This window comes from Rattus norvegicus, chromosome 20 (assembly GCF_021556685.1).
Source record: "Rattus norvegicus strain SHRSP/BbbUtx chromosome 20, alternate assembly SHRSP_T2T, whole genome shotgun sequence".
Taxonomy (NCBI): domain Eukaryota; kingdom Metazoa; phylum Chordata; class Mammalia; order Rodentia; family Muridae; genus Rattus; species Rattus norvegicus.
This window is the reverse complement of record NC_141553.1, coordinates 6,724,017-6,745,026: the sequence shown is the minus strand read 5'-3', so window position 1 is coordinate 6,745,026 and position 21,010 is coordinate 6,724,017. Positions and strand designations below refer to the sequence as shown.

Here is a 21,010-nt window from a genome sequence, read left to right as displayed (position 1 = left end):
TACTAGCTAGCCCTGTTCTGACGCGAGGCAGGTGGCCAATATTTGAGACAATGAATGAAATTCAAGGTTCTGGCTACGTTCAACGAGTTGGCTACGTTCTGTTGGCACTAGATAGAGATGCTTGCGAAACAGAAGGTAAGCCTAAGCAGTTCCCTGGTGGACACAAGCCGGTGGTCTCAGTTCTTCAGAAAATACGAGGTTGGGTCGCTGCCGGAAGTTGCTCAGTCCAAGGCAACAACAGGGACGAAGTTTTCTCCCTGTTCCCTCGACTTTGCGCTGAAGGAGTCAAGTTAAAGAAGGATTCATTGGCATTGCATTCCCAGGAAGGAGAAGAAAAAGAAGTCTCTCGGTAAACGAATGTACGCTCTTTCAAAAACGCTTCTTCTCTAAAGCCGAGGCTCTATACTAATACATTTCTTTCTCGTTAAAACAAAGTCAGTTTACGTGAAGCCCCTGAGCCATGAACGCGCTTCTGAAAATGACCCCTCCCAGGAGCCGTGGGCGTGACGTCATCGCGGCGCGACGTCAAAGCCTTAAGCACCAGCTCTGGGGCACAGATTGCTGACCCTCACTCCTTCGCCCAGTGGTACTGTCATCGCCTCTGACCCCCTTCTATCGCGATGGACAACCTTGGGGAGTCGCCCACGGACAAAGCCGGGGAGCCAGGGGAGTCAGAGGAGACGAGGGCTACTCCTGGGGCCCCGGTGTCCGCCGACACTGAGGGAATCCCGGAGGAAACCGACCAGGTTGGAGACGCGGACTCGAAAGAAGCCGCAGCGGAGGAAAGCGAGGTAGGTAGAAGTTTGTAGATAAGGCTGCAGGAGTACCCGGGCTGTGCTCTCTGACTGCTTCCTGGTTTCCAAAGCCGGGAGAATTAGAATTACCACGACTCTTTTTAAGTCTGCAACCTTGAGGGGCAGGGGAGGAGACAGGAAGGTGTAAGTGTTGTTTCGGTCCCATGCAGTCAGCTGAAGAAGGAATGGATTCCAGAACTGCCTGAGCTACAAAATGAGTCCTGCTTCTAACCCAGGTCCTTTGGGAGAAGGGTTGGTGAGGAGGGAGGAGACAAGAAGATAGAAGATGGGGAGAAAATGATTCAGGATAAATACACTTAAAAATCTGAAGCACAAAGGTTAGAAACATGCGTATGTCAGTAGTGGAAAGTAAGTTGAAAGGGTTGTTAAATATGTAATGTCTTCTCTTTCCCTCTCCAAATTTCCGTACGAGTTTAAATATTAATTTCTTTCTTTCTTTCTTTCTTTCTTTCTTTCTTTCTTTCTTTCTTTCTCTCTTTCTTCTTCTTCTTCTTCTTCTTCTTCTTCTTCTTCTTCTTCTTCTTCTTCCTCCCTCTCTCTCTCTCTCTCTCTCTCTCTCTCTCTCTCTCTCTCTCTCTCTCTCTCTGTGTGTGTGTGTGTGTGTGTGTGTGTGTGTTTGAGACAGGGTAGCCCTGGCTGTCTTTAAACTCACCCTGTAGACCAGGCTGGCCTCGAAGTCAGAGATCCCCTTGCCTCTAACTTCCAAGTTTCAGTATCAAAGACATGTGCCACCACTGCCCAACATAGGTTTCATTTTAAAGGAACCATTAAACCTCATTAATGAGTTTTGATGTAGGTTGGTCAGGACAAAATGTGGGTTACTCTTGTGAACAAAACTGTTAAGTGCTTAGGTGAAGAGGGACACAAATAATAAACATAATAATAAAATAATAAAAATAGTAAAAGTTTTTAGCTTAGGGTAGGCAAAGTGGTTCAGCAGGTAAAACGTGGGAACTGGAGTTTGATCCCCAGAACCCACCGTTTCCACAGAGTTGTCTACTTGCAAACACACACACACACACTACACACACTCTCATACTGTATGCATGAATGTGTGTAATCATTGAAACTTTGTGCGTTTTTAAAAATACACTTTTACTATGTGAATGTTCAGCCAGTGACTGTTTGCCATGTATGCACCTGGCACGTTCCCTGTGGAAGTCAGAAGAGGGCATTAGATCCTCTGAAAGGAGAGTTGCTAACGACTGTGAGCTGAAATGTGGGCGTTGGTAATCAAACCTGGATACTCTGCGAGAACAGCCAATGCTCTTAACCTTTGAGCTATCTGCAGTTTTTAACTTAAAGTTGTGGTACAAGTCTGTAATCCCAGCAAGGAGGCTTAAAGCAAGACAATTTCCACACGCTGGAAACCAGGGAGTGTTGGGCCACCAGCGCAGGCTACAAAATGAGACCTTGTGTCTTAAGTTACAAAAGAAAAAGTAAAGATTTCAAAATTGGGCACGGTGACGCACAGCTTTAATCAAAGCACTCTGGAGGCAGAGGTAGGTGGATCTCTGAGTGCCAGGCCAGCCTGGTCTACAGAGAGAGCTTTAGAACAGACAGGGCTATATAGAGAGACTCTGTCTCAAATTATTTTAAAAAAAAAAATGTTTCTAGTCTAGTAATGGGAAAGATCTCATGGTCCAGTAGAAAAAGGATCAGAACAGAGCACTGTCCAGGGGGATGCTCCCAAGACACACACGCAGGAGACTGTACTGGCATCTTCTACGGAGTGAGGCCAGAAGGGTGGGCCCAAGGGAGAGTGGCTGTTTGGATCCTTGGCACTTTCCCCGTAATGTGATAAACAGATACAGGACCTCTATGTCATCGTGGCTAAGCTGGGAAACTGGATTCTTCAGTTTCTTTCCCAGCTGGACCATAATCCTCCTTGAGGAGATAGACCGCCTCCTATGCAGGGGGTCTAGGCAGTGCCTAGAACCAGATAGCCACGGCATAGAGCTGCTGGGCTGGAGAGAGGAGGGTGTCTGGGGACCTTGCCCCACCCTGAGAAGTGTCCCAAATACGTAACGAGAACTTCTGTCCATCTTTCCAGCTCAAGAGTCAGGATGTCTCAGACGTAACAGCAGCTGAGAGGGAAGACCCATCTTTACTTACTCCTGCAGCCAAAAAGCTGAAATTAGACACCAAGGACAAGAAGGAGAAGAAGCAGAAGGTGGACGAAGACGAGATTCAGAAGATGCAGTGAGTCACTAGCCGTCCCCAGCCCAGGCTCTAGCTCCACTCTGCACATTCACTCTCACTCGCTTTTTTTGTTTGCCTTGAGGTAAGGGCTCATGAGGCTTAAGCTAGTCTTGAACTCCTGATCCTCCTGCCTCAGCCTGCATAGAGCTGAGATTATAGGCATGAGCCACTGTGCTTGGATATAGTTTCAGGCCAGCAAGATGCCAGGTAAAGGTACTGGCCACTGAGCTCCAGTTTGATCCTGGGAAACCATGTGGAAGGAATGAGTTCCTGGAAACTGCTCTCTGATCTCCAAACAGGTGTGCTCCTGACAGACACAAAATACATACATGCATGGATGCATACGGGGAAGGACATTAAGTAGTTGCTTTTTCAAATGCTTCTTTATACTACATTTGGTCAATGTTTTTCCTTTTCATTAAATATAGACTCATTGGAAATAACTCAGAATACCACCCCCACCCCCCCGAAAAGCCCAAAATCCAGCTGCTGGAGCTTATCCCAAGGGTGTATATCTGGGAACATTGGTGCAAACAGGGTCCTCAGGAGCATTAGTGCCTTCTGGGTGTACTGTATCTCAGCCTGTGTGTGAATCACACCGTCAGCCCTGCACTTACTCTGGCTAGGATTCAACAGCCATGTTTCACCTTTGGGACACCTCTACATCTTCTCTGTTTCTCTCTGTGATAAACTAGCCATATTAACTATTGGTATGAATGTTTTCAACATATTTCTTGATTGAGGAAAACTGTGATCTTGTTTTAATTGAGTTAACATTTCAAGTTCCTTGGTAATACTTAAGGTTTTGGGCTTCTTGTTTGTTTTTTCTCAATCTTGATTAGCCATTGATATTTTTTGTGAATTTTCTATTAAGTGATGGTTCATCTTCTAAAACTGGCTCAACCATCTTTTTATTTAAAAGAATGAAAAAATAAAGGGGACTAGAGGGACCGCTCAGAGGTTAAGAGCCATCTGCACTAACCGAGGGCCAGGAAGGCTCAGCTCCATAGCAAACTGCTTACAAATGCCTCCAGCTCCAGCTCTAAGGGGTCTGGCACTCCTGCTGGTTTCCATGGACACCTTCGCAAATGTGCATGGCACAAGCAAATTGACTTACATAGATATGTCAGTTGTTTTGGTTTTATAAAGAAACACAGGGCTAGTGATGTGGCCAGCAGGTAAGGGCACCTGCCATCAAGCTCAACAGCCTGAGTTCAATCCCCATGAAGTTCAACTCCCTGGAAGGAGGAAGCTGCTTCTTCACGTTGTCTTCCATCATGGGTGCCCCTCTGCCCACCACAGACATAGGAAATAGACTCAGTCATTTAAAAGAAAAGTGTTGGGGCTGAGGCTGGAAGGCAGAGCTAGGAGGATCACAGTGTACGCTTAGCCTTGATTTCCCTCTGAACTTAATACTGAAGAACCCTGATTTGAACATAGGGTTCTGTAGTAGGTGTTTACAGTCGGTGGGACACAGACACACAGCCAGCATAGTACTGTTTTCTCCTCACATTGCTATCTTGCAAAGAGCAAGGTGGCCTCCACCTCCTGAGCAGGCAGGCACCACCTTCCCAGCTGCCTTTGTGTTTGCCTTTTCTCCTTCCAAGGTTCCTGGGAGTGGAAATGTTGCCATTCCTCATTAGTGACCCCTGAAACAGTGTCTGGAGAGGCTTGTGTGCTGACTCGGGACTTTAGTGTTCATTCTCATTAACCATCCTAATTACTCAATTCTTGTCCAGAATCCTGGTCTCGTCTTTCTCTGAGGAGCAGCTGAACCGTTATGAAATGTATCGCCGGTCAGCTTTCCCTAAGGCGGCCATCAAGCGGGTAAGGCTGGGCTTGTTTTCCTCGTTAGGAAGAAGCGAGGCGAGGCTCCACAGCCATGGTGTCCTTCAGCATTCTGAAGTGAGATAGCTTAGGGAGAAAGGATCACCTCTCACCATCTGGCCAACTCCAGCAATTGAGACCATTAGTCTTTTGCAGGTTTGGGATTGGTTTGCTCTTTGACTGCTGTGTCTGTGGGTAAATACCATGTGTGTTGGTGCCTGTGAAAGCCAGAGGAGGGCATCAATCCCCTTGACTAGAGTTAGAGGTGGTTGTGAGCCACCCAGTCTGGGTGCTGGAAACTGGACTCTGGTCCTCTCCAAGGGCAGCAAGCACCCTTACCACTGAGCTGTCTCTGTAGCCCATGTCACTTGGCCATCAGCCGTCATGTCACTTCCTGGCACTCCATCCTGAGCCAGCCATTGAGCATGCTAACACCAACTCTCTCTCTCTCTCTCTTCCCAGCTGATCCAGTCCATCACTGGCACGTCTGTGTCCCAGAATGTTGTCATTGCCATGTCTGGGATCTCTAAAGTTTTTGTCGGGGAGGTGGTAGAGGAGGGTGAGTGCCGTCGGTCCCCCTCATGGGGACCACGTTCCCAAGGCTGTCCCCACCAAGGCACGTTAGGGTCCCCAAGGTGGCCTTGTCTTGAGGAGAACATCACTGATTTTATTATTGGGTGTGTGGAGCTGGAGGGAGGGGGTGAGACCACCTAGGAAATCCCTTTCCTTAGCCCAGGGTGACAGAGACAACTCTGTATTTTTCATCAGCAGACCTTGTTTCAAAAGCAATGCCTTGATAGCAAGGCCCTGCTGGGAGCTCTCCCTGCCAGGGAGAGAGCTTCTCATTGCTAATCTCTGGCTTGTGGTATATAGTACAGTCCCTGCAGGATATAGTAAAAGCCAGCGAGAAGTACTTTGTGACATCCTTTTCTCTTTTGGGGGGGTGGGGTAGGGCTGGTGCTTTTTGAGACAGGCTTTCTGTTTAGCCTGGCTGGCAGTTTTAGAACTTGGTCTGTAGACCAGGCTGGCCTCAAACTCACAGAGATCCACCATCTCTGCCTCCCAAGGGCTAGGATTAAAGGCGTGCAACACCACGCCTTCTCTTAAGTTTCTTCAGCAAACTTCACAAAAGACAGAATTAAACTGGAATCGTGATTGTAATCTTGTGATGATATTGTTTCCTTCCCCCACACTAGCCCTGGATGTGTGTGAGAAATGGGGAGAAATGCCACCCCTGCAGCCCAAGCACATGAGGGAGGCCGTCCGGAGGTTGAAGTCCAAGGGGCAAATCCCCAACTCAAAGCACAAGAAAATCACCTTCTTCTAGATCTAACGGAGACTGTTGCAGGCTCATCACCGCTGGGCTTCTGTGCTGAGGCGTTGTTGGCGGCGTGCCAGGACGCATGATGCTGACTTTAATGTTTCTGTTCCACCTGCAAGGCATGCAGTGGGACTCAGACTTCAGTCAGTCACAGACTATCCTCGGGCATGGTGAAGACTCTTTGCTAGTTTGAAGAAATATACAGGGGCCATTAGTATCTTCTGGAGAGGGAGGTGGTTTCAGAGAAAAACAAGAGACTCTAATGGCTTCACATTGAAGCCTAAAGTTGCTAAGATTCAGGTTGTTTCTTGCTCTGGATTTCGAAACATAAACTTGCAATCATCTGCCGTGTAGTATTTCAGGTTCTCCTGTGTATTGTGTGAGGGATCGGTAAACTTTTCCAACCTGTAGGAAAGTTTATTTTATTTTGTTGAAGACAAAACTCATTGTTCTTCCAATAAAACTTGGTTTGTTTTTTTTTCTTCTTGTTTTTCTTTTTTTTTTTTAAGATTTATTTATTTATTATATATAAGTACACTGTAGGTGTCTTCAGATACACCAGAAGAGGGCATCAGATCTCTTTACAGATGGTTGTGAGCCACCATGTGGTTGCTGGGAATTGAACTCATGACCTCTGAAAGAGCAGTCGGGTGCTCTTAACCGCTGAGCCATCTCTCCAGCCCCCTCTTCTTGTTTTTCAAAACAGGGTTTCTGTGTTGCCTTGGCTGTCCTGGTGCTCATTCTGTAGACCAGACTGGCCTTGAACTTGTAGATCTGCCTGCCCTGACTTCCCCAAGCGCTGAGATGAAAGGCTTGGGCTGCCCCCAACCCTACCCCCAGCCCCCAGCTTGGTTTTCTTTGTTTTTTCCTTACTTCTTTTTTTGACTCAGTATCACTGTGTAGCTCTGGCTGTCCTGGAACTCATTATGTAGACCAGGCTGGCCTCCAACACACAGAGCACCACTATGCCTAGGACTAGTATTGGCTTTTTCATGTAGGAAAAAAAAAATCTGTTTTGAGACAGGGTCTCATTATATAGCCTTGGCTAACCAGGCTGGCCTTGAACTCAAAAGCCGGCCTGGAACTCTTGAGTTACACGGTGGCCATCACACTGGCCCTTTTTACCATATTCACAACCTTAAATCTGGACCTGGAGAGAATGCTTAGCAGTTAAGGGTAGAAGATCCAAGTTCAGTTCCCAGTGCCTGCATCAAGCCACTGACAACTTCTTGTTCCTCCAGCTCTAGAGGATGCAATACCTCTTCTGGCCTTCACAGGCATAGACACACAACATACACTCACACACAGACAAAAAACCCTCAAGTGTATTCATGTAACCAAGAGGACAACTTGAACTTGTGATCTTGCCTTACCTCCCCAGTACTAGGATTCTGGGTGTGTGCCACCATGTTGGATTGGTTTATACAGTGCTGAGGATCCATCAGTCTGAGGGTTTCTGTGCACACTAGGCAAGCACTGTTACAGCCGTGGAAATCCTGTATCTGACTGGGAGAATCGTGAGTTTGGGGTCAATTTGGTACATAGCAAAAGGAACCTATCGTAAAAACATAGAAACCCTGTACTTGAACTCGTATAAACACACGCGAGGACCGATGCCATTCAATGGTATCATTTATTTTGCTTTTCAGGTGGTTCACAGAACCAGTACACTTGGGACTCGATTAGCTATTTCAACAGTAAATTTCCCAATACTGACCAAGGTTCAGTTCACTGTATCCATTCTCACTGCTCTCCTCGGAGAATGAAGGGCATTGACAGTGATTAGCAGTAGTAAGGCTACCTGATGTAGTTGGCAATCTGCTGGCCCGCTCCCCATGTGCTGCTGAGTGTCACGGGAAGCAGGCTTGGAAGCTGTTTTCTTCTGAAGCTTTCCTGAGCAAGTCTTATTTTAGCACCCTGAGTTAGGGAAACAGTTCAGACTCACGTAATTGGACTGATCTAACTTAGGAACTTACATTGAAACTCACTGGCTCAGCCAGTGCAGAGGACACTTCCGTGGGGGCACTCCACAGAAAGCATGTAAGACTCAAGCTAACTCTTCACCAGAAAGTAGTAAACTGACAAAAAATTTCCCTCACAACTCCAATAGGAAATTCTTAACACACAGGAGTATGTCCACTTTGATAAAGGATACAGGATAAGAAACACAGCAGCAGAACAGGAAGCTCAGATCTCAGGCCTGGCCACTTTAGCAAGGCTTAACTGTTAAAAGTTACCAAGTTTTTCCCTGTGCCTTGGGGGCAGAAGGCCTCTTTCTTCACTAACAGCCACTCTCCATACCTACCCTGGAGAACTGGACTGGAGAGAGTGGTGGCACCTGCAAGGCTCTGATCACCCAGACAAACGTGCATTGCCCATCTCCAAGAGTTCATAACTACGAGTCCTGGCTGTTGTGGTCTTAAGCAGATGTTAATCTGCTAGCTTGGGTAGTTTATGCATCAAGATGAAAGAAAGGGGTCAGGAATACAAAGCTCCCACCCAGGAAACCTCACACCACCTCTGCAGGGCTCAACCTCTGGAGCCCCTAAGGAAAACCCAACACAACATAAAGACAGCAGATACTTGGTTCCGGGCTTTGCTGAGTTGTGGTAGCGACACTTTCTACTTCACATGTCCCGTTTCTCTCAGCACAGAGCACAAAGAGTGCAGCCCATAGCTCGGTAAGGTCAGAGAGTGAAACTGAAAACAGCTCATGGGGAGAGAGAGAAGCCATGTTGGCACCATCAGAGACTCCGTTCATCATTCCAGTAAACTGAAAATGAGTTTGAGCCACATCTCTGCAGCCCAGTTAGCGGGCTCAACTCTAAGTCTACACACACCAGGGAACACTGCCGGCACAGGCATGTAAACAGGAAAGTTCGACAATCACAGATGATGCAGCTATAAAGAGTTTTACAGCTGAGGGCCATGTGCAGTGACTGAACACTCTGAGGGACAGTGTTGCGGTCCCTGCAGAAGTCTCGAGGTATTTCGTATTGCAAACTGCAACTTCACAGCTGAACTTCAAAAGCACTGCCTGACGGTTTCCCGTACCCTTACCCTGGAGATCCACACAGCCAGGTGCATTATGGCCAAGTCTCTCCTGCTCATCCCCCAGTGAACAGGGCAATGGAATCGCAAGACACTATTGAAATGCCATGGGATGTAATCTTCCCACGCTTCCTTCCCGAGGGCTGATTTCAAGACACAAAGGCCAAAGCATAAAGGGGGCCAGAACTCTACATCTCTGTTTGCACATGGACAAGAAGCCCAGACTCCCTTAGCTCAAAAACCTGACGTTCTGGCCATTAAGGCATTGTCCTTGACACAAAATAGGTCTCTACTGCAAGCTCAAGGGTAAAGTGCACCAAGTATTTGTCAGAAATCTTTTCCTGAGGGAGGGGATGCAGTGAGCGGAAGAGGAAGGGATTTGATGTAAGCCAGGTCAAGTGACCCTGAAGATCCTGTTTCCTAGTTACTGCTCTCCCTTCCCTCCAAGAATGTCAGAAACACAGGGGCCGCTTCTCCAACAAGCCCTTCAAGTTCCTGACTTTGCTAAAAGTGCTTTCTTTTTCCCTGAGGCAGTGACAGGGCCCCAGAACTAAAGTTTCAAGATTGGGTCCCCGATCCTGTGTGTGGTCCCTTGCCCCCCTCAGGACAATGTCTTCACCTTGATCACTCTCCAACTCCCAGATAAACAAGTACAATCGAAGTGCCCAGTAGGGGGATGAGGGCACTCCCCTGTGCTGGGGCACCGCCGGGCTTTAGACCACAGCATCTCACTGATCCCTGCTCCCTCAGCAAGGCTCTGGCTTCTTTCCTGAGTATTTGGTTCTAGTAGTAGTGGCGGTTGTTTAGACATACAGTCTTTATTTCTGTGACAGAGTTTGTGATCGTGGGCTGAGCCCAGGCCCTCACGTGCCGCTCACATACTCTACTACTGGGCTCCACTCCAGCCCTCCACTGTGCTGAACCTCTCCTGTCAGGCTGCCTGTTCACAGCCTTGCTCACTCCCCTGTGGCTTTATGGTTATTTCTGTCTTCTGGTCTGCTTTTCACTGTCTACAAGTTGTGTGACATCGAATGTAAACAGAATGGCATTCTGAAGGATAAACAGTTCACCATTTAAAGTTCTAGGTCATTTATAAAAAATTTGAAATGAGGGAACTTCACCTGTTAACACTGTCTCCAGAAGATGTTGTCCCCAAATCTGTGTCTCCTCAGTTTAACAAACCAGTTCTGTAAGACGTGGTGTTCTGAAATTTGCCTTGGTGAAGAACATGTCTGGCCCTGCAAGTCTGAACAGTGTGACCTTATCCTTCCATAGCTGTGCTCCTTTTTACGTGGAATGGTTCTCCTCCTTCCCTCCCTCAGCCACAGTCAGGACTCCAGAGCATCACCAGCTCACGACAGACGGACAGACCATCTGCCAAGTAAGCGAGTCAGCCAGGCTGTGCTTCTACCCAGACAGCACACCACAGAGCCAAGCTCTGACAATCGGAAGGAAAGGGGAAACTTTGATAGGACCAGAAGGAAACCTGGGAAACATGATTTTAAAAAACCAAATAGAGGGGAGTGAGGCAGCATACCGAGGTGGGTAGAACTAAGTTTAGCTCAGTCGGAAGCCTACCAGAAGCACAGGCAGAAAGATGAGGCAGTCCTGGGAAAGCAGGTGACTCCAGGAACAGAAAGGAAGGGACCTGTCATGGACAGCTGTGAAAACAGCAACTGTATCCCCACCCTGTCATGCTCTCAGCTGAGCACTCGGGAGCAGGTGAGCCCTGTCCTGACTTAAACCTCAAACCAATTCTTATGCAGGGAAAGAGGATCTAGCCACTTCAGAGTCAAAGCATCACAACGAAGAAATCCTACATGAAAGCTTGACCCAGAACATCAGCCAAGATGACACGAGCCTAGCTCCCGTTCCACTGAGGCGAGTCCATGTTGCCCTGATCGCAGACCTCCTCTGCCTCAACCCCTGAGGATCGGCTATTGATCGATCTACTTCAAGACTCAGGCCAAGGACCTCTCAGGTACGCCACAGGAAGCTCCAGGACACGGGATCTTTGGTGGCTGTGTGCATGACTCGGTGGACACCTGTTCACATAGGCCATGAAGGAAGCAGACACTGCCGTGACACCAGGAGGTGAAACGCTCTACGATGTAGAGAAGACTCCTCTAGTGTGCAGAGGACTACAAGGCTACATTAATGGCAAGACGCAGTGCAGGGCCAGGGACAGAGCCACCCCATTCCTGGGTGCGGCCATGCTCTGCCGGCTCCTCCTCCGCCCAGGCTGGCAGCCAGCAGGAAGCACACAAGGAATGAACGTGTGCTCCTGGCCCTGCTGGCTCCCGGGCCAGCGCCTGTCCCAGGCGGCACTGTTGCTGGTGATAGCTTCTCTGTGGAGCCTGGACGGCTGAGCCGCTGTCAAAGCTCAAAGAGTGGGTTGTATTTCCTAATCTCCTGGAGCAGCTTTTCTCTGTCCTGGTTGGCAATGGCCAGTGCTTGTTTGGTGTCTGCAAGTTCTTGCTGCAGAGTAGGCGAGCCTTTCTCCTGAAGGAGAAACAGTTCACCACTAGAGAACACAGTAGCATCTCCTTGAGCCTGGAGAGGGAGAACGGGAAGGAAGCACCCTCAGGGCAAGGATCAAAGAGCTCAAGCCGTCTCCCAAGTGCCCAGGTCTCTGCAGAGCCCAGCATCAGCTACAGGGACACGAGCAGCAGTGGCCACACCCCACCAACTCCTGTGTACAGCCTGTTGTCTCCCCAGAAGCTGCTGCACAGGACAGGTGACCTCGTGTGCCTGAGTTTTACTGCTTCCACAATTACTGCCCCCTAGGTATTTATGAGGTGCTCCCATCTAGTTAGGCCTCACCTGGTGTCCCAAGCCCTGTCCTGTGGGCACCAGGGGCACCTGCTCTTTCGGGAGCTGCTGCTTCTCAGGTCCTTCAGCCAACGGCCTGTCCTGAGCAGGAGCTGGAGAAATAATGACCCATTTGAGTGACTGGTACCTGTCAAGAGCCAGACAGCTTCTACTTGCTTACCAGAGAGAGGCAGAGCAGAAAAGCCAAGAAGCCTGACTCACCACCAAGGTGAAACACACCATCGTCACCCCGCTTCAGCATGAGACGCTCCATTGTCAAAGTGATGGGCACAGGGCCAGGGGATGTTGGATAGATTGGAGGGATATCATCCTGAAGGGGAGAGGGGAACCATGTGACTTACCCACCCAGCCCGGGGCAGCATACCCTCACTCCTGTCACCCAGCCCGGGGCACTCTGATGCCATTGACTCTCCAGATATTCTTTGGTTTGTCTGAATTAATTTATTTATTATGCATGTATCTGAGTGTGTGTTTGTGAGTGCAGTCCAGGGCTCTCATGTGGAGGTCAGAGGACAGTTTGTGGGAAGAGGGTTTTACTTTCAGAGATGAAACTCACGTCAGCAGGCATGGCAGCAAATGTGTGTGCCCACTTTTAGCTCGCCCATAAGACCTTGCAAGCACTAACTAAGGTGCGCCCATCCCAAAGACGGTGGAGAGGAGATTCAGACAAACCAGGACCCTGGCTTGGTTATGTTACACGTCAGAGTGAGGATTAGGGGAGTGTCGGAGGTGTGCATGTGTGTGCACGTGTGTGCACTCACGCACGTGTTCAAGCGTGTGCATGTGGAGGCCAAGGTTCTGCCTTACTCTTGCTTTGCCTTACTTTCTTGAGGTTTCTTTTACATGTGTAAATGTCTTACATTCATACGAGGATATGTAACACATGAATGTCTGCTGCCTGATGGGGCCGGAAGACGGTGTCAGATCCCTGAACTGGAGCACCGATGGTTGGTTGGGAGCCACCTGGATGCTGGGAGAACCTCAGTCTGAAGAGCAGCCAGTGCAGTGAGCCGCCAAGGTCGCTCCAGCCATCTCCCTCACTGACGCTAAAGCTCCCTGGCTAGCAAGTCCCTGGAATGTTCTTGTCTTGCATCCTCTGAGGATGTATGAGCAGCAAGCACATCACCAGCAGAGCCATCTTCCCGCCCACTTCAGGCTTTTACCTGGGAGTGGAATCCGCCTCTCTTCACTTGCTCACACACTGGGATGGCATGGAGGACACTGCCGCTGCTACAGAGCCCAGGCTACGTGGTCCCTCTCACCTTGAGAGTAACACTGCAGTCCAGGAGCTCCATCTGCATGGGGACTACCACCGGGACGCACTCATCCTCCAAGAAAGGCCCCAGACCGTTGAGCACTGAGGTGAACAGCTCCAGGTCACAGCCCCGAAGTGAGAACCGCAGGAAGCCATTCTGCGCGGCCAGCGGGGAATGAACAGCTGCACCAGGCCCCACCTCAAAACGCAGACCCACAGCAGGCCTGGTGGAGTCAGTCTTCAGGTCCGAGGGTCCCTCAAAGCTTGGGCCTTTGGGAAAAGAACCGAGGAAAATGTATTAATCCAGGACTATGGTAAGCCCTTCAGCCACGCCCAATACTCATGATGACCTACACCAACATATGAGCACCACCCCACCTCGTAGGAGTGAACTGAGCCAGAGAATGACTTGCCCAGTCACGCCATCTTGTATAGCAAAGACAGGGCTGAAGCCAGGCGGTCGGAGCCCATGAACTTAGACTTCTTGTTAGAATGCCCCTCAAGGCAGAGGACAGGGAAAACGGCCTGCTGTGAAATCTGGACAGCAAAAGTGCCTAAAAGAAGACATGCGACTCCGGCCACCACGCATCTTTCCTTCTCTAACGCCTGACCCTCACATCTGTCACTCGGCCACGCTAATCCCTCCACGAGCCATAAAGAACCACCTGGAGTTTATCGAGGGAACGGTTTGTGTGTGCAGAACAACTGAGTGGAAAGCCTGGAAAACAACCACCTAGAGAAGCCGAAGCACCCCGCTCTGGTGAGCTAGAATCGGTACTTAGGGCAGGGCCTCAGGGACATAAGACCTAGGCAGACTCTTCAACATGTGCACCAGGAAAGACATACATGGAGACCACAGCACCTCTCCTGCAAACAGGGACAGAGATGGTGGCACATTCCAGTGAGTGAGGAACTCAGGAGGCCCAGGTAGGACAATCAGGAATTCCAGGCCGGCCTGAGACGCAGTTACACTGCCAGCCAGCCGGGACTGCATTAATGAGACCTTGTCTATAAACAACCAGGAAAGGGCATGAGCGACCGAAAACTCCTCCATCACAAATAGGCTTTTGTTGGCAGCCGGAAGGTAAGGGAGAGGCTGCTCCAGGTTAGGTCTGGAGGTGAGGACAGACACTACCCAAGGAACATGAAGCACAGGCTGCTCCAGGACGCCTGCTGTAGACCGGATTGGCAGGGACTTTCCCCCAGAGGCTGCTACAGAAAAGAGAACTGTGGGGCCTAGAGCTCCGCCCTTTACAGCACAGGGCCAGTGTTGGCTACGCTCTCCCACCTTGGGCAAATCCCACTACTCTGGAAAGGCCATCACCCTACCTGGGCACTGTCCATGTAGAAACTGCCAGAGTCCCACGGTGCCGAGCTGCTGCAGGGCCAGCTGCTGTGCTTGCAAGGCTACGGCCAGGTCCTCACCGCGAACCTCAAGCCCAAGTGACACTTCGCTCACCTTTAGGACCAGAACTGACACCTGTCATGAGAGAGTCTCAGTTTTAAGTCCCAGGCTTCTCAGCTGGCACAGAACCTACCCTCTGCACAAAGAAAGCAGGGCAGCTGACCGAGTGCAGGGCGAGGTCTCCACTGGCTGACGCTGAGCTGTTGGTCTCGGGCAACCCCTGGCCACTGCTATCCATGACAGGGCTCCCTTGAATGCCACTATCATCCAAGACGCTTGTCACAGATCCTGGTGGAACAGACTCTGGACCAGACTCTGCATGAAGAAGGCAATCAAAGATTTAAATTCAGAGTCAGAAAGACTGGTTCACATTCAACCTCTCAAACACAAACTGAAAGCAAACAAAACAAACCAGAGGGCTGATGGACTTAGGGCTGTTGTCTATGTTAGGGAGCAATAAATAAATAAATAAATAAATAAATAAATAAATAAATAAATAAATAAATGGGGGTTGGGGATTTAGCTCAGTGGTAGAGCGCGTGCCTAGGAAGCGCAAGGCCCTGGGTTCGGTCCCCAGCTCCAAAAAAAGAACCAAAAAAAAAAAAGGGAGCAATACGCATTGGGTCAAATTGAACACAGATCTAAAACCTAAATAGAAGCGACCTGTACATCCTCTGGTGGTCAACAGGTGATCAGCCTATGGCAGGTAATACCCGGAACAGCATACACAACAGGTAATGGTATAGCATACAGGACAGATCTACAAAGAACAGTATTTGGACTTGAAAGGAAATTCTACACTACACGCAGTACAACTAGAGTCTTGTGTCTATACTGCATTAAATAAAATAAAGAGGGGTTGGGGATTTAGCTCAGTGGTAGAGCGCTTGCCTAGGAAGTGCAAGGCCCTGGGTTCGGTCCCCAGCTCCGAAAAAAAGAACCAAAAAAATAAATAAATAAAATAAAGAAATCATGAAAGGATGAGCAAGCAGGTATGGCAGCACATGCCCGGAATCCAGGGGCACAGGAGACCAAAGGGGATCATGGGCTGGAGGCCAGCAGGGCCTACACGGTGATGACTCAAAAAGCCAACAGCAGAGACTAAGAGATGGCTCAGTGGTTAACAGCCCTGGCTGCTCCTGCAGACATGGTTCTGCTCCCGGTGGCTAATGACTGTGACTTCAGCCCCAGAGGCCACCTTTGGTTTCTGAGGCACCAGGACTTATATGCACATAGCCACACAGACACAGCCTTACAGCATCTCTCTAAAACACCAAGCCCTTTTCCAAAATAACAGAGAACAAGTGCTGGCAAGAATGTGGAGAAACAGTGGGTTGTGCGGCACACGCCTTTTGTCCCAGCACTCCGGAGGCAGTGGCAGGGGACCTCGGAGTTCAAGGCCAGCCTGGTCTAGAAGAGAAGTGAGTTCCAGGACAGCCAGGGCTACTCAGAGAAACCCTGTCTTGAAAAACCAAAAACCAAAACAAAACAAAAAACAAAACAAAACAACAACAAAAAAGAAACAAATTAAAATAGGAAGGAAAGAGAGAGGGACGGGGGAGGGAGGGAGGGAGGGAGATGGACGGGTGGATGTGGAGCAGAGGGAGTCGATCCCAGCGTGAGGGGACACTGTTAACCAGTCCAGGCATGTGGAGAGCAGCAGCTCTCTAAAGTGACAGTTCCCACACAACCGAGCCCCCCCACTTGGAGCTCTATTCAGAGGAATACAGCAGTTACTCAAGGAATGTGTGCACTGCCATGTTTATGGTAGCCTATTCGCAATTACCAACATGTGTTCATTGTCCAGAGACTAGAGGATGTGTGTGCCCAGGTGCAGGAGAACCTGTCAACCTGTCACTTGAGACAACAGGGACAGAAGGGCACAACCCACACACTGTCACTTCCCATGTGGTATAGAACACAACCAGGCATGGTGCAAATGGAGCGACGGTTAACTGAGAACCGGTCAGTGATGAGAATGTAAGGATGATGGTGGGACGGTATCACCGTTCAGCTGTACAGGAGGGTAACAGGGCAGGCGTGGGATAACGTATGTGACCTCATAAGCACATATTACAACTCCTCGATATCCAATGAAAGGTAAAGGAAAACAGGAAGAGACCAAGGGTGGGACTCCATGGCACAAGCCTTGCCCAGCACACTGACAGCCTCAATTAGAGCAACAGCAAACCAGTAATTATAATAATATCAAAGAGGAAGACAGAAATGTGCTCTTCAAATCTTATGGAGGGGGGTTGGGGATTTAGCTCAGTGGTAGAGCGCTTGCCTAGCAAGCGCAAGGCCCTGGGTTCGGTCCCCAGCTCCGAAAAAAAAGAAAAAAGAAAAAAAAAAAAAAGAAAAAGAAAAAAAAATCTTATGGAGGGATCATTTAAAAGTTTCTATTTTGGGGCTGGGGATTTAGCTCAGTGGTAGAGCGCTTACCTAGGAAGCGCAAGGCCCTGGGTTCGGTCCCCAGCTCCAAAAAAAAAAGAACCAAAAAAAAAAAAAAAAAGTTTCTATTTTGATAAGTGACTGTGTGTCTTCCAAAAGTGGCAAATTTAATTGCTAAAAGTTAATCAGTATATGGGGATGAAGGGCTGGAGAGATGGCTCAGCGGTTAGAGCACTAACTGCTCTTCCAGAGGTCCTGAGTTCAATTTCCAGCAACCACATGGTGGCTCACAACCATCTGTAATGGGATCTGATACCCTCTTCTGTAATGTCTGAAGACAGTGACGGTGTACTCACATATATAAAATAAATAATTAAATAAATCTTTAAAAAAAAAAAAAAGAGCACTCATGGACTGCTCTCCCAGAGGTCCTGAGTTCAATCCCCAACACCCACATGTGGCTCACATCTAGGGAATCTAACACTCTCTTCTGGCTTTATGGAACTATACACACCTTACATAGACATTTTTTTTAAGTTAATCATTATATCAACAGAAAAAAGCTTCATTATTTTCCAACAATAAAACAGGCAAGAGTTGAGAACACCAGCTGCTCTTGCAAAAGACCCACGTCAGAATCCCAGCATCTGCACAGCAGCTCACAATGGTCCTTGACGCTGGTCCCAGGGCATCCAGCACACTCTTCTGGCCCCCTAGGGCACCAGGCATACACACAGTGTGCTTACACACATACAGACAAAACAATCATACATGTAAATCAATATAAAAAATAATATAAAAAAATCTTTCAAAATAAAAAAATATATATACAAGCAAAACGAAGATCATACAGCAAATGGGTGTCACTAACAGCAGGCACAAAAACCAGCCCATTGCCTGGTCAGCTGATGTCGTGGGTTAAGTATTAGACGGTAACCGGTAAGCGATAGAAATGGTGGCGTACGTCTGTGACCCCAGCACTTGAGAGGCAGAAGAACAGCGACTTCAAGGCTAGCATGGATTACAATGAGACGCCCCCCACCAAACCCCATAAAAACCCCAAAATCTAAATATAAAAAAAACTAAGAAGTGTGGAGACAAAGCCATAAAAACAAGTGTACTAAATTTTCGTTCTTGTTTGGTTTACTCCACCCGAGTCCTGCTGCTGTGAACCTCAGACACCAAGAGCCCCCACTGTGCTCCCACCTACCAGACTCCAAGAGCATCACAAAGCTGTCACTGCCATCGCTGTCCACCGAAATCCGGTCTTCGGGGCCCCCGCTGTCCAACGAGACACCATCGAATGACTGCTGAGAGACTGTCCTCTTCATGGAGAAAAACCGGAGCCGGGCAGGACCTCCACTCGCTGGGGCCGCCACTCCCTCGTCTGACTTGGCCATGGCCTCCCTGTGTGGGGAAAAAAAAAAAAAAAAATCAACAAAACCACCAGCTCATCGCCGGACACTGGTTTGTCCTCAGGCTAATCCAGTTCCCTAGTTCAGACAGGCAATGTGAGCAAATACATGCCCGTTTTAACCTTAAGCAGCTGGTACCCTTAAAGGTCATTCAGGGTCAGCCATCCACTGAGGAGGCCAACTATCTGCCACCCCAGGGACAGCAAGGAAATGCCGCTTGCATTCACTCCGGTCTGGTTTCTTAACGTGCGTGTGCGTGTGCGTGCGCATGTGTGTAGGGCAGTACATGCATACACAGATGCATGGTCCCTGAAGCCAGAAGAGGGCAATCGACCCCTGGAACTGAGCTCCAGGAGGCTGAGCTGCCCGATTTGAGTCCTGCAAGGGCAGCAAGAGCTCTAAAGGCTGAGCCCACTTCTGCAGCCCCACTCCAAGAGTCTTTACTCAAGTGCTGTGGGAGTCCAGTGCAGGGTAGGTAAACCGACTCAGCTTTATATTAAATAGTAATAATTCGTGTTCCAGAGGAGTGGGGTGAGCCTCAGCAAGCGCCCACCCAGTGGCTCACAACCATCTGCAAACCCAGCCAGAGGATTTGATGCTCTGTTCTGGCCTGCAGGTAAAACATCCATACACAGAAATACATTTATTTAATACAAGAGGAAAAAAAAAAGCTCTAATTCCTGAGCTGTGGCACCATGGCCTATGAGCCACCAAATGTCCCAGAAGAGGCTCCGCACGCTGCACTGTCTTTCCTAAGACCACAGAAACTCACAGGAAAGCCCGCTATTCCAGCCCTTCTGACTACGCCTCTGTTTCCCTCAACCTGCTCTGTCTCTAAGCTTAGCACAAGCCCCACTCTACCAGCCATTCTTTCTCTGAGAGCGCACACAGGAGGGAGCCGGGCGCCGGGGGCCAGGAGCACAATGGTCAGAACTAGAGGAAGAGCAGAGGCTTTTCCTCAGAAAGAGGCTGAGGACACTCACTTGGCAGGAGGCAAGGACAACATCTTGTGCATGGTGGAAGTCATTCGATCTCTACCCAAACTGAAGGCATCCCTAGTCAGGGACACAGCCTCCTTGGTAAGGTCCACGGTAGCGTGGAGAGCCTCTTTGGTGGCATCCTTGGTCATGTGAATGGCACTGGACAATTCCCCCTCAATGCTCCTCAAGGGAATGGGCTCGCCTTGTCCATTCAGAGCAGCATCCCTGTCCGCAGTCGGTGGGCTGGTGGCGGTTTGAGCTCTGCTCAACTTCTTGGCCTGTAAAGACTCGACCGCCTCATGGCTCTTCCCTGCTGGCTGCTGTGCGAGTGGACCGACGTCCTGTAGCTCCCCATCACCATGTAGCCTCTCCTGGGACGCATCCAGATTTTCAGCGCTGCTGTCCCTCAGGACCTTCTCAGGGCTCACTGGGCCCTGGTCTGAGGAGGCATCCGACTTTGGCTCTCGGTCCTCTGATGGCGACAGCTCTGAGTCTATGAGGCTGGTGGTGTCTGAGCCCGCAGAGTCTGCGTGAGCGGCCCCGGGGTCCGGGGGCATGAGAAGAGCCACCTCAGCACTGGGGAAGAGAACTCCAACACACACTGTCTGGTCCTGCAGGGGAGACCCAGTCATGGCCTCTGTGTCCTTGGTCAGCTGCTCCTGAAGGCCCTGAAGCACCTCCATGAGGCGCAGCAGGGCCAAGTACTGGTAGTGGTCCAGCCTCACTCTGACATGGGCAGTGGAGTGTACAAGCATGTGAATGTCTGCCACATCCTCCAGCTCAGCCACCTGCCCTCTGTGGTCCACACCAGCATCACCTTCTCTCACAGCCCCCAGGACTTCCCCCGAGCCGGAGAGGCTTTTCAAATCTCGTTCAGTCTTTGACCTCTGATGGGACACGGACTCGGGGGCAAGAGCCTCAGAGTGCACAGGGCTGCCGAAGCTAGCTGACGGTTTCAGCCTCCCCTCGGAGGCCAAAAGGAGCCGCCGAGCCTGGGCTTGCTGCCAGCGGAGAGGAAGGCAGGCCCAGATGGACAGGGGGAAGGGAGCCACAAAATTCAAGGCATGGCCTTTGACATTCTCTGTGCCTTCGAAGTCCAAGGAAATCTGGGTGAAATGCAGGGACCAAAGGTCCTGGGCCGCCGCTGGCCTCTGAGGAGGCAGGGAACTAGGCTGGGCGGGAAGCGAGTCCGTCTGGAAGGCGTGGTGCAGGAAGACCATGTGCAGGAGGCTGAAGCCCCCTGGAACCTTGGGAAAGTGACCGTAGCTGGAGCGGAAGAACTCGGTGGCAGCAAAGCCCCGGAAGAGGCCCTGGAGGTCTGGACAACTGCAGTGTGGGGCGTGCCGGGTGTTGGTGGCAATCACGCCCGACGTGGAGAGGACAAGCGCCTGGGGACGGTGCAGCTTCGCCAGGTCCCTAGTCTCCAGTGGGAAGCTCACCTTCAGAGAGAGAATGGAACATGGTTAAGGCCACGCCAGCAAGCACGTGGCATCTGAGGCCAATCTCCCGGCTTCTG

At 49.8% G+C, this 21,010-nt stretch overlaps 2 protein-coding genes across 5 annotated transcripts in view; one reads left to right on the top strand and one right to left on the bottom strand.

The window, feature by feature from the left end:
* The first annotated feature begins 524 nt into the window (after positions 1-524).
* Taf11 (TATA-box binding protein associated factor 11) lies at positions 525-6,646 on the top strand. Of its 4 annotated transcripts, XR_015644709.1 has the most exons (6): positions 525-791; positions 2,869-3,099; positions 3,203-3,316; positions 4,757-4,844; positions 5,307-5,403; positions 6,041-6,646. XR_015644709.1 is itself a non-coding variant. In NM_001008350.1 (5 exons), exons 1-5 carry the CDS (start codon positions 621-623, stop codon positions 6,169-6,171), a joined length of 636 nt encoding a protein of 211 aa, NP_001008351.1. In that variant the 5' UTR covers positions 542-620; the 3' UTR covers positions 6,172-6,644. The 4 variants fall into 4 exon arrangements, 2 of the variants coding, with proteins under 2 accessions (XP_087453488.1, NP_001008351.1); XR_015644708.1 differs by having other exon boundaries at positions 2,869-3,316; NM_001008350.1 differs by lacking the exon at positions 3,203-3,316 and having other exon boundaries at positions 542-791; positions 2,869-3,017; positions 6,041-6,644.
* A 1,133-nt stretch (positions 6,647-7,779) lies between these two features.
* The window catches only part of Bltp3a (bridge-like lipid transfer protein family member 3A), a 44,314-nt gene continuing 31,083 nt past the window's right edge, over positions 7,780-21,010 (bottom strand). The window contains exons 14-21 of the mRNA NM_001431780.1: positions 19,498-20,933; positions 18,310-18,506; positions 14,872-15,023; positions 14,633-14,783; positions 13,311-13,573; positions 12,250-12,358; positions 12,040-12,140; positions 7,780-11,769 (exon numbers count right to left, since the gene is read on the bottom strand). Coding sequence (NP_001418709.1) covers positions 11,593-11,769; positions 12,040-12,140; positions 12,250-12,358; positions 13,311-13,573; positions 14,633-14,783; positions 14,872-15,023; positions 18,310-18,506; positions 19,498-20,933 — 2,586 coding nt within the window. The 3' untranslated portion in view covers positions 7,780-11,592. The remainder of the gene's footprint in view (positions 11,770-12,039; positions 12,141-12,249; positions 12,359-13,310; positions 13,574-14,632; positions 14,784-14,871; positions 15,024-18,309; positions 18,507-19,497; positions 20,934-21,010) is intronic.

Excerpts from the sequence above, each read along its gene's own strand:
- Taf11 (NM_001008350.1), top strand. The coding sequence starts at position 621 with ATGGACAACCTTGGGGAGTCGCCCACGGACAAAGCCGGGGAGCCAGGG. Across the intron at positions 3,018-4,756 it reads GACGAGATTCAGAAGATGCA|AATCCTGGTCTCGTCTTTCT; the intron begins GTGAGTCACTAG and ends ATTCTTGTCCAG. Across the intron at positions 5,404-6,040 it reads CGGGGAGGTGGTAGAGGAGG|CCCTGGATGTGTGTGAGAAA; the intron begins GTGAGTGCCGTC and ends CCCCCACACTAG.